Source organism: Rutilus rutilus (genome assembly GCF_951802725.1).
Source record: "Rutilus rutilus genome assembly, chromosome: 18".
In the NCBI taxonomy this organism is placed as follows: domain Eukaryota; kingdom Metazoa; phylum Chordata; class Actinopteri; order Cypriniformes; family Leuciscidae; genus Rutilus; species Rutilus rutilus.
This window is the reverse complement of record NC_140231.1, coordinates 17,460,962-17,480,050: the sequence shown is the minus strand read 5'-3', so window position 1 is coordinate 17,480,050 and position 19,089 is coordinate 17,460,962. Positions and strand designations below refer to the sequence as shown.

At 39.6% G+C, this 19,089-nt stretch overlaps 1 protein-coding gene across 2 annotated transcripts; it reads left to right on the top strand.

Annotated features, from left to right (window-relative positions):
- The first annotated feature begins 21 nt into the window (after nt 1-21).
- esrra (estrogen-related receptor alpha) lies at nt 22-19,038 on the top strand. 2 transcript variants are annotated; one of them, XM_084386650.1, is made up of 8 exons: nt 22-501; nt 4,310-4,420; nt 7,964-8,377; nt 8,744-8,860; nt 8,995-9,108; nt 9,283-9,450; nt 13,798-14,067; nt 15,809-19,038. In XM_084386650.1, exons 3-8 carry the CDS (start codon nt 7,969-7,971, stop codon nt 16,060-16,062), a joined length of 1,332 nt encoding a protein of 443 aa, XP_084242776.1. In that variant the 5' UTR covers nt 22-501; nt 4,310-4,420; nt 7,964-7,968; the 3' UTR covers nt 16,063-19,038. The 2 variants fall into 2 exon arrangements, with proteins under 2 accessions (XP_084242776.1, XP_084242777.1); XM_084386651.1 differs by lacking the exons at nt 22-501; nt 4,310-4,420 and adding an exon at nt 4,848-5,045.
- The last annotated feature ends 51 nt before the right edge of the window (nt 19,039-19,089 follow it).

The following is a 19,089-nucleotide window of genomic DNA, read 5'->3' as shown; positions in this document are numbered from 1 at the left end:
GAGGCGCGAGGACGCGTGATTGGAAGCGGGAGTGGACGTAACGGAGAAACAGCAGACGCAAGAGCAGAGAGGGAGGAGAAACAACGAGGATATACGTAACCGGGATCTCAGCTGTATTAGCGGAAGACAGGATTCAGGCTTCCAGTGACAACCGAAACAGCAATATGAGGAACTAGTCCTGGGAAGAGCGAATCAAACATGGATTAAACATACGCGCTTTCTCAACTGACTGCACTCGCGCCGCCATTCATTCAAATTATCGAGTAGTTGCATTGATTTTACGTCACATATAGCCTACCGTATCGTACGTAGTACAGCACCAGAATTGCTAAGTAAGGTAGCCCACCTCAGCAAATAGGCAGAGTATCTGCTCTTTAAATCCCAGTTTAGGACAAGACACAGTGTTGTAGTTTATGTGATAGTCCTGTGCAGGATTTACTGTTTTGCTCACTGGTTTCCTTGGTTGTTTTCGAGGCACCAGCAATGTTCTCTGAATTACTGGTAAGTATTCATCCAACCAACCGGCACCCAGCAACGCAGTATCTTTTATTTTGTGCGTTTAATGCTAATGCGCTTGTTGTGAACCTGTCAGATAATCATGATACTGTCGTCATAAAGACCATCACTGGCAACTCGCTACCGATATTTCCATGTTACGCTCAGCAGTAAAAACTTTACACTGTAAATAGGTCAGTGTGTTCTGATAGTTTGCTGTCTGTACGACTACTAACAGCACGAGAACATGTCTCAACAGATTTGATTTAGTGCTTAACATTTGAATTCGCAGACTGTTGCTTAATCGTTGCATATAAATTTGCATTATGCGCTTCTTACTGCGATAAAAAGGGGGGGAAAGTCCGCAGTAACACTTTGCAGCACGCTGACCTTGATCGAGTTGTCCCCTGGCTCATGCATTGTGTCAGCGCGTGAGATTTTTTACCTCGGACTCTATACTCGAGGCATGTCGCATTACCGGTTCAGCATTTCAGTCTGGAAACAAACTACCTGAAGCGACAGATCTGCTTATATTCTTGTACGCGTCGTCACTGACGTAATGCAATTGGTACAAGAACGTAGTAATTTTATTTGGCTTTTAAAAGTCTGTGGGCACTCAGACTTGGTAGCAGTGGTTATGTTTATCAAAATGTTGGCTAATCAAAAGCTGTAGGTGCTTCACATGCTTACTTAATCGTTTCCCACATTAAAAAGTTTTACACTCAAATAAATAGTTTATTATTTCGAAAGTTTAAACTCAGTTTAAAATGATGTCCTCTGACAAGAGATGAAAGTCACCATGAAATCAATATGGACCATTCCTATTTTATATGGAAATATTGCAGTGTTTATTAACATCATTATTTATTTATTTTTAATTCATGTGCCCTCATAATCTTTACTCAAATAACTTCCCCTCCCTCTTACACTGGCGTCTCTCCTCTGATGACGTGTTTACTGGCAAGAGGGAGGGGCAAACCTGCCACTCAAATGAGATCACAGCAACAGCAAACCACAAAGATCACACGATCCAATCAATTCCAGATGGACAAAATCAAGTCCCGTCCTCCATTTTTTTCTTGTTCGTGAAGCCATTTAATTTAGATATACGTCACAATAGAGAAGAAAAGATTATCGCAACTTCCGTTTAATGTTGATAAAAGCTGATTTGTTTTATATGGAGCCAGTTGGGGGCAGACATGTTGAGATCACGTAATGTGACCAGCCGAGTCTGTAACATCCTTGCTATTGAACATTTTTGGAATAAATTAATAAGGGTTGATTCTGCAAATAGCACATTTTTAGTAACTAAAATCTCTGATATTCTGCATCCTGCCTCTAGTTATCAGTATAAAGCACAAACTTGTTTATTTGTTGTTGTTTTTTTACGGCACTTCGGCACAGTAGAGCGCATTGCCTTCAAAAGTATACTCCCATTTGATAGTGTGCGTGAACACAGGAGGTGGACACATACGGCGCTAGCAAGTTTCATCCTTGTCCAGTGTCTGTGCTTTTTCTCTCCGAAAGTTATGAGAAATTCAATACTAGACAGCTTAAACTAGAGTTGCGGTATCTCTGAAACTGCATACAATAGCGCACACGTAAAAACCAAACGTTGCAGGGCTTAAGTCCAAGATGACTGCCGTATAATCAGCACAACAAAAAACTAAACTAAACACAACTAAAGTTTTTGCTTGAGGCAATTTTTGAAACATTTTTTAACATACGAGTCTACTGTATGGGTTACATATGTGATTAAATTCTAATGGTAGTGTATAGATACTTTATAGAAACTGTTTTTGATGTTCTGGTTGACCACTAGGCCCATCTTGGATGTGATTGGGAATCTCTGCTCTTAAGAAGTTGTAATCCAGTTTAGCAATCAACCCTTCAATGGTCAAGGCTCACTGAACAAGGTCACCTTTTGAGGTCTGCTCTGACAGTCTTTGCTCTGCAGTTGCATGTATGCATAGTCGAAGTTCAAAGACTAACACACAGTACTTATCTCTAATTTCTCTGCTGAGAATTAGATTTACATAGTAAACTTTACCTTGGAAATCAGTTGATCACTGCTATTATGCTTTAATTTTACACACAGCACCACCTGACAACTATACTTACTAGGGCTTCACGATATATCATTTTAGCATTGATACCGCAATAACTTTGTTGCTTTAACAAAGATTCATTATATTCTATTTATACAGTGACGACTATGCAGTGTTATTTTACACTTGATTATTCAATTTCTGGACCTGGATACTGTTAGACTTGCCTGAAAAACATAGGCTAAAGCACTGTTTATTTCATTTGTATCTTGGTATTTATTTTATAAGCAGATTCACTCCCCTACAAAGTCACTCCAATCATTCTTTCCAAATAGAGCTATTCATCTGGTGAAACGGTTTCATATCGCAATATATATGGCAGAAAAACAAAATATTGCAATGTCAGTTTTTTTCCAGTATCATTCAGCCCTATTACTCACTACTGTGACTAGTGTGACTAGTGTAAGAATAGGTTTAATTCTAAAAAGTAGAGCTGTTCTTAACTAGTGCACCTCAAAAAATAAATCAGTAACCTTAAATGATAGAAAAAAAAACACAAGTAGAAATCTTTAACTAATGTTACAGTCCATGCCAACAGCAGCATTGAAGTCAAAAACAACTTCACTGTAACAAATGTGACAAAGACATTCAGTTCATTTAAAACGTAATTAATTAATGCTGTTAGTTACACAATATCTCTTCATAAGCTACCTGTTATAAAGTATAAGTCACTGAAAGATAAAATGTATTAGTGGAGTATATTCGGAGGCCACAAACTGTGTTGGTCTCTAAATATAATGTAAAAAAAATGAAAGTGAAAGTCTATGAATACATTTTGGGCTCAGTTTTCTGTAAGACAACTTTACCTGCACATAGTTTTATCAATGCACATTTAATATCTGAAAATATATATAACAATAAAAAAAATCAGTTAATTTATTTTATATCAAGTAATGAAAATGTTTTTTATGGTTTTAGTTTGAGTTAATTAACCCTGCAATTACCCATATCTCTTTTATAAGAATTGTCTCTCAGCCGTGAAGCACATTGTGTTTGCTGTCACACAGAGCCCTTTTGGAGTTACTGTGCCTGTCCTTCAAACCCCTCCAGTGACTTTGACCTTTGGAATGTGTCAGAGAGCGGAGGGGGGAGGGGGAATGTTGTGTTCAGCAATCATATGAGAGTATCCAAGAGTCCGAATGCGTGCCGAGATTGAGTGAATGACAGTGAGCAAGACCAGAGAATGGTTGCATGGGAGAAAGACAAAGAAATGGTTTCTCCCTCAGTCAGCATTTTGTGCCTAATGGGGAAGGTGGTGAGGGGTAAGACATGGATACGGTGTAATAAACACACAGATTAATATGGGGTACAAATCAGGCTCTTATACAGCCCTACCAGAGGTTTGTGTGACATTGACCAGGACTGACTCATTTTCAAAAGAAAGAAACAATGCAAGACCTAATGTTGCTGAGACCACATTTACAGCTAATGTTGTCTCTGATTAGATCTGGCATTTTTGTTAGATATCTGCAATGCTTTTATGGGAGGTTTAATTTAGCGAGGTTTAGTTTCGAGAAGAAGATGTGGTTCAGACTGATGGTGGTTTCGGTTTTATTTATTATTTAGCCACTTGATAGCAATATGTGCCTCTGCTGAAGCAATGCATTTTATGAGGCCTTTTTTGTAATGCACAGATCTGTCATGCATATTCAGTCTAATATTTATTGTGTTGATGACGTATCACTAACTTTCTCTGTTCTTGCCAGGGTTCCTGATACCCAGTTTGAACTGACCTGCAGTCTTCTGACTCCAAAATAAAGTGAGAAGATTTTCAGCATACGCAACAAGACTAAAGACCTTTGGCTTTTGAGCAAAAGGTAAGCTAATTGTTCTCTAAAAAGCTTTTTCTCTTATTTTTATTCATACTCTGATTATTTTAATTTTCATATTATATCCTATTTAAAGCATGTATGTCATTTTAAAATATAAAGTTTATTTTTAAGTAATTAAAAAATAGGAATTCAGCTAGGAATAGTTACAGTAAGATGATGTTTGTTTGAGTTCAGACCTGTATTTTGAGTCGCTGATTTTTTTCTTACCCTTTTCTGTCTCTCATTACATCAAACATTAACATATCTGGCTTGCGCTGAAGGAAAACAATAACCTGTCAGCAATGTTATTAAATTTTTTTTATCAATCATTATTGCGTGATTATCTGAAATGTATATATTTTTGTACATAATGTGTGTGTGTGGCTGCATATGAGCAACTCTCCTCCTTCCTCCTGAGGGCAGCCAATGACTCATGACACGATTGTCAGGGGGAAAGTGAAGTTCAAAGATGCTCATTGCTAACTAAACTACGCTTATTCAGGCATGTTTAAGGGAACACAGACGGATTTATTTGTGTGAGTCAATGCATAGCTATTTTTGGGTAACGTTACATGTTCTCCGGTAGAGACGGTTGGAGGAGGTGGGACGTATCTTGATCTTGAATGAGTAGGTAAGTTAGCGAAAGCTAAGCTAGAGAACCATTTGGCTGATTCTTATGAAAGCAACACAGAACTGGACTTTTAAACATTCTTAAGAGGGAATAAGAATTCAAACGAGCATAAATCCGGATGTATTCAGAATGTGTAAGCTTTACAGACCAGACCTATAGGAAACGTTTGATTCGGTTGATAAAGTAGCAAAAACAGCACACCGAATATTGTTGTTTTTATATTCAAAATTTGCTTTGAATTGTTATTATTTAGTCATCTTTTTAGTGAACCGGGCTGACTCGGTACGAGCAGTTCTTGAGTGAACAACTCATCACGATTGAACTGATAATAACTGTCACTGCAAAACCGAGTGATTTGATGATTAGATTTGACTTATGGATCGAAAAGTAAGTTGCTTTAAAACGTACTGGAAATATATTTAGTTGTTTGTAAAATAGTTACATCAACAAGCAAGATTTGGTTTTAATAAATGGCATTAAAACGTACGTAAACTCAGCCGAGAGGAATAAATGAATAGTAGCCCATCGTTTAATGTAAATGAAAGAAGGTTCCAGGTGACTTTATTTTCACGTGTTGCTGCAACAAACTGATCTGGGGCATATCAATTATGATAAGCTGTCTTATTAATAAAACGTAATAAATAGTAATATGTTTCTACATTCATGTTGCTTTTCTGGAGCATAAAGCATGAAATATGCCACGCCGTGATGACAGGGACCACGTGATTACGTAATAACGCGATGACGCAAAAGAGCGCTAAATCGTTTTGAAGCGGTTCTTTGAAATGAACTGGTCGAAAGAACCGACTCACTGTTGGACTTCTCATCACCTCATCAAATTTCTCACCTTTTGAAGTCCACCTTTTCTATGTAATGAGCCGCATCGGAAATCACACATCGGTGAGGTGTGACCCATTTGCGTGAACTTCTGTGGGAGAAACGCCCGTGCGTGAAGCGTGATGATGATGATGGAGGAGGTTGGCACCACATGATTCGTTTGCCCCTTTTCCTTTGTAGTCTGTCATTTAACAGTTTCATGGGTTTGAACCGGAACGTTTCCCCATATCCGGTTAGTTCAGTTTGATGAGGGATTTAGAGATCTCAGCTTGTCCTCATTGGATCATTTACCTCCTGTGAAGCGGCGCGTGTCCTCACTGTAGTCACGTGACTGTGTTCAGTAAAGTGCTCAAAGAACAAGGCAAAGCTAAAGAATGAGACCAAGTGATGTAAGCGTCATTACTGTTACTGTTGATTTCCTTCACACATATTCATCATATAAATGCCATTCTGTTGGTATAGGTTAAATTCAGAGTTCAGGTTAATGTAAGTGAGGCAGAATGAACATGTTTGGCAGAAACTACAGTGGACTTGGAGGCAGTGGGGCACAGTTACATTCTGCACACTTGCCAAAGTTGCAACACATCACATCCAACCAACCAGGTGAAAGGGGAATAGTGTCTGTGTGATATCCGCTGAGGACAAATAAAGGTGGAAATGTAGTTTTTGACCATAATCCGAGTGGCAGAGAGTCTATGATCATGATGTGAGTCCGTATATGTGCATTAACCTATATATATATTTCAGAAAATGTATGACTAGCTGCTCAATCAGAAAGTCCACAACCCCAGAATTGCTCCAGTAATCATGAGGAGCGTAAATCATTGCTGGTTGTGTTCCCTACTTGGCAGTCGTTACGCATCTTGGGTAAAAAATTTTATGTGCGATTGTGATAGACCCTTTTTCTTTGTCGCATACATTTTTTCGCATAAAATGGCAAGATCAGCAAATTTAAGAAATGGCATCATAGGTCAGTTTATCCCCGAGGGGGGTTTATGAACTGTGGGTACCGTGGAGCGGTTAAGAGTTTGTAGGGCATCTTTTGTGGAGGTATAATTAGACGTTTGGTTCTCTCTCCTGGATTAATGACCCTAATCTGGTGTGGACTGAGGCCATGGCACTGGGATTATGGACAGATTTGTGCAGTACAGTTCAAAAACTGTTCAGAGTCTTCCCAACATAACACTGCTTGAGAGTGAGGACATATAGGTGCTTGTTCGTCTCTGGGCTCGAATGCTGTTTGCTTGCTCAGCATGCACCTGCGTGTTAACAAAAAGAAAAGAGCAAGGATTACTGAAAAATAAACAGTAGTCCCCTCATCTGTTTGCCATTTATTGCTTCTTTACAAATTCTTCTTTTAAATTAGACTTGCTGCATTTACGCTGTGAGGCCTACTGCACATATTCAATATTTAGACACGCATTGAATTTTATTGTCCTGTCTGTTTACATTCACTTAAGACAGTCCGATTGTGTGCATTAATGACCTGACAAGATTCCCAGAGGCTGACAACAGCACAGTCTTGGATTGAGTTAGTTTTTTGCAGTAGCCTTGACAGGTTTAATATGGGGTGTACTTTCTCCTATTAAGGGGAGGTGGTTGTTCTCAGTAACAGTAATTAACTTTTCCATTAAGGTTATATTTGCCCACTTAAAACAATTTCCGGTGGCTTTTGTACTTTTTATAAGGCATTTTTTATGCTAACCTTATCAAATGTCATGTTGTCAATTTTTTTAGTGCAATCAAAAAATTAGAATAAGACTATAGGGCTGTTACAATTATGTAAATACTGTTATAACATAATTTTTTTTTTAGATATCAAATTACAATTTTTAATATATAAGTTTGAAATGATGGGGGGGGGGTTAAATGATAGGCTACTATACAACCGCAAAAACAGATAATATTGTCTAAAATGTAACTCACTTAATATTAACTTGAACTGTTGTATAAAATCAGTATCACACTTGCATGCGTTCAGATATTCGTGAAAAATAGCATTCTTTCTTGACCTCATCAAGACGATGATGATGAAGTTAAAACTAAAAAGGTCCCTCATTGTCTCCCATATTTCTCCTCAGGTATCATGTCTTCCAGAGAGCGACGCTCCGACCTGTACATAAAGGCTGAACCCAGCAGTCCTGAGGGAGGAGGAGGCGGAGGAGGAGGAGTTGGAGTAGGCGGCGGTGGGAGGACCAGCCCGGGAGGAGCGTCCTCAGACTCCTCTCAGAGTGCAGGAGGGGGTTCCAGAGGAGAAGGCGCTGGCCGCTACTCCCCGCCCCTTTACACCCCCGCTCTACGTTGCCATTTTAAGGAGGAGGGTGCAGATGGAGCCGAGGAGGGCTCCACCGGCAGCGGGGGAGGCCGCTGCAAGTATGCACTAAGCACGCTTCCCAAAAGGCTGTGCCTGGTGTGTGGAGATGTGGCGTCTGGCTACCACTACGGAGTGGCTTCATGTGAAGCCTGTAAGGCTTTCTTCAAAAGAACCATACAGGGTGAGCATGTCATACCGTGTTACAGATTCACTTGTCGTTACAGATAACTTGTAAGTAAGCCAAGCCCGCTAGTGGTCTGAATCAGTGTTTCCTGTTCCCCTTTAGTCATGTCTGACTCAATAGCGGTTTTCCCTGTCATCGTTTTTGAAAGTATCGTTACTGACTGGTTGATCATATGACATTTAGATATTTAAATAAATGTAAAAACTATATTTTAAATAATAATTGTATTATTGAATGATATTTATTGCTTATAAATATCTAATATTTTTTATGAAGAGCAAGTGGCTTCTCGCTACAGAAACATAATTCTACAGGAAACACTGCTGTGAACTCCAGTGTAACGTCTTCACCTCCATCCAACAGGCAATATTGAGTACAGTTGTCCCGCCTCTAATGAATGTGAGATCACAAAGCGCCGCAGGAAGGCCTGTCAGGCATGTCGCTTCACCAAGTGCCTCAAAGTAGGCATGCTCAAAGAAGGTGAGGTGGCACCTGGCCAGCACAACCAGTCCTCTCTCTTACGATACCTAAGTACCTCACAGTGTACGGTGTGACCCACAGGCAGTGCCAATGCCCTTATCCTCTTTCTGTGTTTGGTGTGTGCGTCTGTGTAGGAGTCCGCCTGGACAGAGTCAGAGGAGGACGGCAGAAGTACAAGAGACGCCCAGAGGTGGAGAATGCCACGTACCAGAGTGCACCGATACCTTTAAGAAAAGAGGGAGAGAAGGGTAATACAATATTATGTTTATTTAATTATTTTAAATGTTTTTAATAACTATAAAAACAAAGTCATTTTATTTTTGAAAACATTGCTCGCAATTATATAATTTTGTACATTTGATAGATAAACTTTGGCTTGACTTGATTATTTACCTGAGTAATGTTTAGTTTGTTTCTCTCAGGTTCATCCAGCATCATTGTGTCTCATCTGCTGGTGGCGGAGCCAGAAAAGCTGTTTGCTATGCCAGACCCCTTGCAGCCCGACACGGCCCAGCGCACGCTCACCACTCTCTGTGATCTGGCCGACCGGGAACTAGTTGTTATCATCGGCTGGGCCAAGCACATTCCTGGTAAGTGAGTGCAAGAAGAGGAACTGCGAGATTCTTGGCAAGGAGACTGTTCTGGTGTCGAGCTACAAGTTTCTCACTCTCCTGTTACTTAAATTAAGCCAAAAGTAAAACTACCACATAGTTGTGCCTTCCGCGACCTTTGACAACATGATTCACTGCCTGATTCATATTGCACATGAAACTGGAATGTACTTTCTGGTAAGCTCTTCTTTGATTTATTGACTAAGGGCTTAAATGGTTTTATATCAGTTTGTCTGGAAACATAGTATTTTAGGGTTAATATGGATTTGGATAAGGTTAAGAGGATGAAAAAAAGTCATTGGATTTCGTCAGGAATCCCCTGCCAAAGTTGACCAGTTTAGTGGCATCAAAACTAGTAATGTTAACTTTTTATATATACGTATATATTTGCATATTCTGCTTTGTTAGTCTGGTGTTGGTTTGTTAATTAGTCTTTTTTCATGGTGGTCTATTATTATTATTGCTTAATCTATTTTAGATAAATGGCATGCACAGTGAACAGTGGTTTTACGTTGGTCAGACAGTGGCTATTGACTGAATAATTAGCAATATGGACCAGATCTTATGAAGGGCTAATTTTTTCCACTAGAATTAAGTAGTATAATGGTACTAATTTTAGCAGCAAAGGTCCCCTGCAATCTGTGCCGAGAGTAGCAGACATCCTCTTTTGCTCTGTGGTAAAAAAAAAAAAAAGTGACTCATCATGTTTACTCATGCAAATTCTTGTTCTTCTTGATCTTGATCTAGTTATACTGATGTCTTTTACTGGGAAAAGTGTTACTTACTAGCCAAATACCACTAATATACTTGCCCCCGGTTTCATAGGCAAGGCTTAAGCTTAGTCCAAGACTAAAATGCATGTTTAAGCTGTTTTAACTGAAAGCAACTTAACTGACAAATCTTTGTTTTGTCTTAAGATGCATTTGTCTTAAATGTCCAAATTGAACTAAGGCCTAATCCTGGCTTAATCTAAGACCTGTCTGTGAAACCGGGCAGATCAGGGGCACGTTCAAGCTCAAACCGGTGCACAGAGTTTTGCTTCGGTGTCCGGGTTGAACGACACGTTTCCTGGAAACGGTGTGCAACGGGGTTCGAGATACATTTTCTATTGTTTGGAGGGTGTGTCAAAAATGTCAGCCCAATCAGCAGCAACATGTATATAAACCACGCGGTATTAACGAGACAGTTCGCACAATGGGTCCAAGTAAAGTCGTTTACAAATGTGTTCGCTGCAGCTCGGTATACGCAACAATTGAAGATATTAGAAGACATGTTTATCGTAAGAGTTTTATAGTAAAAATATAGGCAAATGTTGGATCACAATAATTAGGAACCACATTTTCCACAAATCCCTTCACTCGATTGGGATGTTCTCTTTTATTCTGGACGGCAAGGACAGTGACTGTAACATCGAGTGTATTTTGCAGTATTAAACACGTATTTATACCGATTTCATCAGGCTCTGAAAATTCTTCAAAAAGAACACAAACTGCGTTCACACCGCCGCCGACTTGAGCTGCAAAGAAGCTCTGGCCGCCCTGTCAAGGACGCTTGTCAAAAAGTACGGAGAAGCTTGTTGACGCTTTGGCCGCTCTGAAGTCTGTGTCACACCATGAAATGTAAACAGGAAAAAAAACAAGCAATACATTGACACTAGAAACCTTTTATAATGACAGCATTTTTATAACCGTTTTGGACACATTTGGTCGGGAAAAAATTATTTTGATTAATATGCGCGAGGGAGAGCGAGCAAGACGTGTTGTTTGAAGACGGTTAAGGTGAGTGAGTGCGCGCGCGCTGCCGGGGCTCTCTCTCTCTTTTGTAACTGGTCCCTATATGAAAATAACGTCATACATTTTTATATAATAACGTCATAAATTTCGTCATAAATGATAGGAAACCCAGCAACAGCGATTATCAGTTTCTCCTCCATTTTCTCGGAACTAATGTTTAGGTAGGAACGAAAGTTTACATCGTATGTTTCTCCGGAATCAGCCAGCGCGAAGGACGTCTATATTCTGATTGGTTGCTGGCGTTTTGCCGCTGCTTGCCGCTGAACCGCGTCATAGCTCATTACCATAAAGTTGAGCTTCTCTCAACTTTCAGATTGACGCTCAAAACGCCCAAAACGCGACGCCGATGAATTTGACGCTCCTTGCAGCTGAGAGAAGCCAGCTTCCATTGAAAATGAATGACTTCCGGTAACTTTGGAAGCTCAAGTCGGCGGCGGTGTGAACGCACAGAAAAGAATGGCCTTCTCAGCTGCCATAGTTGCAACTCTTGCGTCATCAGAACAACGCACCACTGTTTCCGTTTAAAAAAACGTTTTGCAACTTTTTGTCGGAGCTGAACGCAGCCAGAGAACGTCTAATATGGCGAGAAGTTTCACTCTCACTACACTTCCGGCTTCTAAACTGGTTGCAGTTCCACTCTGATTCCATATGAGGGCGCTCACAGGACGAGTGCAGAATGAATGGAGGTCAATGGCGGTATACCCCTCAAAATCCACTTTTCTCAGGATATAATTTTTTGTCTAGTAATTTGAATGTTGTATTCGAAAGGAGATGCAAAGAAATTACACATTGCTGGGTGTTAGATTTTTTAGAGTCACTTATTTGATTTTAAAAAGTCTTTCAAAATGTCAATGACGTCAGAATGCTGACGTCATTAGCAGAATGCTAGCGTGTTATGGGCAACAACAACTCAACCTGTAAGAAATCAAAACGACATAAGTACTCGTTCATTCAACTTTCGACCTAAAACCCATGTTGAACTTGCAAAATCTACAATCACATCTGAGATTTCTCAACGGCAATCGGGTGAAAGAGACAAATTTAGCCGTCTAGCCCCATTGACTCCCATTCATTTTGCACTCATGGCGAGCGCCCCCAGTGGAACTCTGGTGGTACTACAACCAAAATTCGGTACAATAGGGCTTAATAGGGAGTGGACAGGCTCTCCGTAGACGGGCTCTGACGCAGCCCAGATGCCAGTAGACCTTATTCAGAGCAGCGCCATGACGGGTATGAAAGCAAGGATGTGAGGGATAGACTTATACTGTGTTTTCAATGGCATCTGCTGTAAAGCTGTATAAAGCTGTATATCACTTATAATTTTCCACAGCTCATGTTGTCTAGAGTTTTTTTTTTGTCTACTGAAACTTCTTAAAGATATTTTTGCAGTGTTTCATGAGCAGAACAATCCAAAAACACATTAAATAACAGTACAACCCACTGAAGCCTCACAGCCTTGCTAAAAGATGGCACTTAAAAACCAAAGATGGCGCTGCTGTGAATAATGTCTATTTGCCAATAACAGGCTAACATTTCAAGAGGCTATGACAATGCCAGCTAGAAAACAGTAGGAGCTTGTTAATCAATGATATTTGATGTTTCTCACATTTTTGCACTGCTGGAAAGTGCTGATCAATCACACCTTTCTGCAGAGAACAGGTGCCTAAAGAAAGATTATAATTGAAGGGAACTGGAGCAGGTGAGTCAGAGCTACAGACAGAATGTGGAAGACTTTTCTCCTAATTGCTGTCCGAGCTCAGTCTTGGAAGGAGCGAATTCAAGTGATTTAGTCAGTCTCTGGCTATTTTCAAGACCTCCAATTTTAGAGCACTATTGTGAGTGTCCACTGTGTCTCTGTACTCATCATCAACAACTCTCATCCCGCTCTCCACACATCTCTCACTGTGCGCGTCCACTAGATCTGAGATGAGCAAGCCTTTCTTAGTCTCTATAGGAGGTGAGCAGCTGGCTTTGCACAGGGTATTATGATATTTACAGTGTCAAAAAGCTGAGAAATGTTCAACTTTACCTCCGAAATTGACATTTTTCGCCACTTATTTGCATAAAGGTGTTGACATCTGTCATAAGCGTTTCAGAATTTACCAACAGTGCTGGAATTTCGCATCATGACGTATTACTATATTGAATTCATATTTCAAAAGCAGTTTCTCAGAATCTCAATGCCACTTTCAATACCAAGGCAAAATAAAGGAGTTAAAAGTACAACAATACTATTAAAAACATTATAACAATATTAATTAAAACGTCATGTAGCTTTTCTCAATTAAGTGAAAATTGCTTCAATTTTTCTAAAATAATTATTCAGTAAAGTGGTTTTCTCTTTTTTGTGTAATTTAAAAAAGTTTTTATTAATATTACTGACATAATAGACTGGCAGATCTTTTTGACCATCCTTTTGCATTGATTTAATACAAACCGTCTGTGCTTGTGCATTTTGAGCATATTTTTTATTTAATTTTTTGAACCAATGGACATGTATTGTCAAGCTCTCTCTTTTTCCTCCCTCATCCAGGCTTCCTCTCTCTGTCACTGGCTGACCAGATGTCCGTGCTGCAGTCGGTGTGGCTGGAGGTGTTGGTGTTGGGGGTGGCTTACCGCTCTCTCGGCTGCGAGGACGAGGTGGTGTTTGCCGAGGACTTCGTGCTGGATGAGGAGATGTCTCGCGTGGCCGGTCTGACCGAACTCAATGCTGCCATCAGTCAGCTCGCACGCCGTTTCAGGGCCCTGCAGCTGGACCGCGAGGAGTTTGTCATGCTCAAGGCCATCGCGCTCACCAACTCAGGTGCGCTTCCTGTCCAGATTTTCCTATTAATGACTCATTCATTCCGCTTCTATTTTTGTTCCCTGACCGACTGGTTACCCTCTGATCAAAACCCGCCTGACCTGACTGAGTCACCCAGTAATTAAGACCAGACCATATTCTGTTTTGTGTCGTAAACGTACCTGCTTGTACGAATTCTTCCCCCACCTGGAAGAACCCATGAAACTTTTGATTACTGTAAATAATAAATTCAACCCTCGTATCTGGTTCACCCACAGAATCTGTATTTGTTATGCAAATACTGGAAGTCGCATGCTTTGAATCTTGAACACACCCAAGACCTCTTCCTTATGCCTCACAGATCTGTGTGTACATGCTAAACATTAACCCCCACCAACAGACTTATCCATGGGTCAATGACATTTAGCACAAGTGACAACAGTTAATAATTAGCACAAGATTCATATGTATCAGATTAATTGAATTGTTGCTCCATACCTGCATTTGTAACTGCTTCTCTCAGTAATCCTCATAAAGCTCTTATGATGTCAAGCTCTTCATTATAATAAATCACACAAAAAAAATACACTAGCATTCAAAAGAGTTAGTATATTTGTTTGTTTTTAAAGAAATTCATACTTTTATTCAGAAAGGATGCCGGAAACTGAGGTATGGTTCTTTGAATTCAGCCCTGATTTAAATCTGTAATGTTTAGGTCCTCTATTGGTCAAATGTCTCCACAACTTTCCAATTCATCAAACTTGATCTTTCAGGTTTACATCTACATACTTTTATGCAAATTTTGCATAAAATAGATGGATGGAAAAACCAAGATACAAAAAATGTCCCCAATGCACATACAAAATGTATGTTTTATTTCAGTTAGAAGGTCTGTGCATAAACTATGATGGAATCACATTACTAGATACATTAATTCATTAATTAATTAATTTCCTATGACTGAATAATTTGCTCTGAGAAGAAAAGAAAATATTGTTCTGGTCATTTAGATAAGCCAAAATTATTGGCTAATAATTGATACATTACTCCAGATAAAGCATCTGCAACCAAATTTCATCAGAGGGTTTTGTCTGCACGCTATTAAGTCACTTGTAATTTATTCAGGGTTCCCACACCTTGGGTAACTTCAAATTCAAGGACTTTCCAGGTCCAATACCCTCAAATTCAAGGACTTAATGTTGGGACACATTTCAAGAGAGAGCAAGGTTACATGGTTTCAGCCTATTTTTGCCATGTTTCACGCTGTGTCGGTGAAACATTGAGGTATCGTCGTAGTAGTTTCGTGCACATTTGAACGTCATGGCAACGCACAACACAAAGTACCTCACGCGGGAAACGCTTAAATGTGTATGTGTAAATGCGCGCAACTAACATAAATCAAGCAAGCTAGTATGCATAGGCCACAAACTGTTGGCGAAATAACACATTAGCGGACTGGAGGGAATAATATGGAATTTTTGCACAAAATAAATTCAAGCACTTTCAAGGACCTGTATCTATGCATGTTTACTTTCAAGGATTTCAAGGACTCGTGGGAACCCTGTTTATTATATTTAATAAAAGTGGCTTCAATAGTAGTTGCTATTTCTATTTTGCACTAGTGTCTCTGGAAGTCAGTGGCTATTTTGTAGCAACATTTTTGCAGTCTTTCACATAAATTAATTAGCACCCTCACTAGAATGACATAATGATTTATTTAGATATGATGATCTAAACACTCGTCCTCTTCTCCTCTCTTCAGATTCGGTGTACATCGAGGACATGGAGGCCGTGCAGAAGTTACGGGACCTGCTGCATCAGGCTCTGCTGGAGATGGAGGTCCAGCGACGCCCTGACGACCCCCAGCGTGCCGGACGCCTCCTCCTCACCCTGCCCCTCCTCAGGCAGACCGCTGGCCGGGCCCTCACCACCTTCTACAGCATCAAGACCCGCGGCGGGGTGCCTATGCACAAACTCTTCCTGGAGATGCTGGAGGCCATGATGGACTCACCCTAGAGAATAAACGACGGATGAATGAAGGATGAAGAAAAAGGGCAAAAAGTTTGCCCAAAGTCTTTTTGCGTGCGCAAGGGCTACAAGAGCCAAAAGAGAACTTTTTTGGGGGGGGGTTGAATATGAAGAAGACGCTTTGTTTAGCTGTCCGCCAGTACTGCAGTCTTTCACATCCAATCCTCCTCCTCCATTTGATTTCAATGGGTACCACGTCAACATAGGCTTGGGTCAGTTCAGACACTTCATATTTATATCAGTCAGTGTTAGGTGAACCACACACAACGTGTAATTCATTACTGTAAACTCAGAGAAATTTACGTGCCAAGGGCGCCTACTGAGACTGCAGCAATATGAACTCTTACCTGAATCATTCGATTCAGTGATATCTCCTCATTTACTGATAGTAGGCCACCAATCACTACAGTTATAATCAAGCGATTAAGCTTTCTTTCTCTCCTTAAATTGGTGCATAAAAGGCACTTGTGTAAAGTTAATGTCTTTTATAATGCACTCGCCATACTACAAGTGCTATCTAACTTTGTCCCGCTAGCTTTTTGTGGAATATGCAAAACATAAGTCAAGACTTACTGGAGAAAAGACAAACTTCAGTTTACTGGTGTACACTGGTACTGCAATTATACTGCAACATCATATTACGGAAAGCAATATGAAAGACTTCATGACCCATTTGATGTCAGCCATTTAAAAAAAAAAAAGACGAGAGAGGCTGCCCTGCCACGTCCTGCTTTGAAACTAAATTTAGTTGTGGAGTAGTCGCATAAGAAAGACACTTTTTTTGATAGTAGAAAATGTCCAAGAAAAGCAGGCCGTCCTTTGTATAATAGCCAGTTGTTTTAAAGATTAACATCATCGTTTTGGGATATGGACTGTGTGAACAGGAGACCATGGGTACTATAAATGCTGAACTGAACCAACAGTGCGTCTAAATCAGGGTAAACAGGGAGTTTGTTCCTCCTGTAGGCCACTACTGTAGTTTTTGTTTTGTTTTTTTTGCTGTGATCATTTGTTCGGACGCCTTCCGGGGACGTCCTCGATTCTTCGGATGACACTGGCCTGCTTGTGACCGATTGAGCCACTTGTCAAGCTTTTTCATTCGCTCAGAGGAAAGATCATATTCCGTATTGTAATCCTCCATTTACACATGGCTGGACAGTCTCCGTCGTTCTGTGATATTCAAAGTCAAACTGAAAGCCTCTGTGGTGTAGAGCAACATTAAATGCAAATTGGAAAGCCTCACGAGATGGGCTCCAACAGAGCCGTCGCTTCGAGACTCTTCGTTGGGTTCTTTTAAGACATGTTTCTCTTAGCTGTTTGTTTGCAGACGCTCGTCTGATATTATATGCAATCATACTCCGTTTAGAGAGCTACAACTCCGCTACCTTTAATTTATTCTACACATGTGAAAACAGGAGGAAGAAAAGCCAGTTGCCATTTTGGCCTCTTTACCAATTGAAGTACTACAAATGAAAAGCACTGATGTGCAGAGACAGACCTCGGAGGTGACGCCACATTTTCAGGGTGATTTTCACTGTATGATGTTCGCAGCAATGATTGTATGAGCGCTCTGAAAGTGGTTCACTGCAAATACACGCCATAGACGCAGATGGAAAGAATATTCCATGGTTGATATTTATGATATTTTCAGCTCAAGACTAGTTTCAATCTGGGTCTGCAGAGTTTTAGCCCAAAATACTTTTACAAAATACAAAACACAAAAGACGTATTGTGATTCAGGCCTTTTGGATGAACATACGAGTTGCTGTTGCTCATGGCATGATTTTAGTTTTTGGTTTTCCATATACTCTATGAAGCTTGGCCTCAGGTTTGGTATTGAAATAAAGCAATTCATTTGGGAGATTGTTATAAAATGTCTGTTTTGTATTGAATTGTTTTTTTAGATTTCTCTTCTTGTGGTTGAAATACTAACTTTAAGGCATATGAAAGCCAGTGGACATTATATTCCTGTCTTTTTGTGTGTGTGTGTGTGTGTGTGTGTGTGTGTGTGTGTTGACATTTCTATTCAATATAGTATTGCAGATTTCAGGCACTAATATATGTGTTGATCACTGCAAAACTTCCTCTTTCTCTCTCTTTTCTTTAAAATACTGCCAGTTTGGCTGTTATGGGAATTTTGGTATATTTCAATAAACTCGATATCATTTTTGATTCAATCTATATGTGTTTATCAAAGCTAAAATACACGTTTTTTCCTAACATTTCAGGACGTTTTTTTTTTTCTTTTCTTTTATACACGGGAGTTAATGTCTCTCCTAAGTGGTTATTGGGATGTCATGATTTGTGTACATAACCACGAGTGATTGGGTCCATTCAAAGACAGCTGTAAAATATGTCAATGTTTGTGTCAATAATAACTCTAATATAATGATGATATTACAGTAGTGTTCATAATTGTAAGCATTATATAAAGCCATTTTGTCTGTCAGACTTAGAACATAACAAATGATTGAGAGATAAATTAAATTCATGGCTAGGTGTTTTTGTGTGTCTGTGTATATTTATGTAAATGAGCAATACCAGAATTTACCAAAATGTTTGTTTTCACATTTTACTGTATATTCATATACTGTAAATCAAACCTCAACAGTAACACTAGTGATAACAGTCGATAGTAATAATAAGTACAGTAAAGAGCAAATCAATATTTGTATTCCAAAATATTGTATTTAAAAGATTAAAATCTATTTTTTACTCAATTTGCGGATGTTTGTTAATATTATTGTTCTGGTATTTGTTTTGGTTGAAGTCAAATGATTGTAAATGTCTGTGCTTTGTTTCCTTTTTGTAAAGCTCAGTGGTTCAGCAGTAGTAATACACTTTGTTCATATTGAATCACTGTGAAGAGAAAGCAAACACTAAAACAACGGGGAAAAAAATAGAGGTATTTTAAAATATTGTCAGTGTCAATGTTTTTTGTAATAAATTAACAAGCGTCAGTCATCACTTGTCTTTGGATTTCTATGTCGTTTTGTCATTATCCTGTCTGTTCTT

Excerpts from the sequence above, each read along its gene's own strand:
- esrra (XM_084386650.1), top strand. The coding sequence starts at position 7,969 with ATGTCTTCCAGAGAGCGACGCTCCGACCTGTACATAAAGGCTGAACCC. Across the intron at positions 9,451-13,797 it reads CTGGGCCAAGCACATTCCTG|GCTTCCTCTCTCTGTCACTG; the intron begins GTAAGTGAGTGC and ends TCCCTCATCCAG. Across the intron at positions 14,068-15,808 it reads CATCGCGCTCACCAACTCAG|ATTCGGTGTACATCGAGGAC; the intron begins GTGCGCTTCCTG and ends TCCTCTCTTCAG.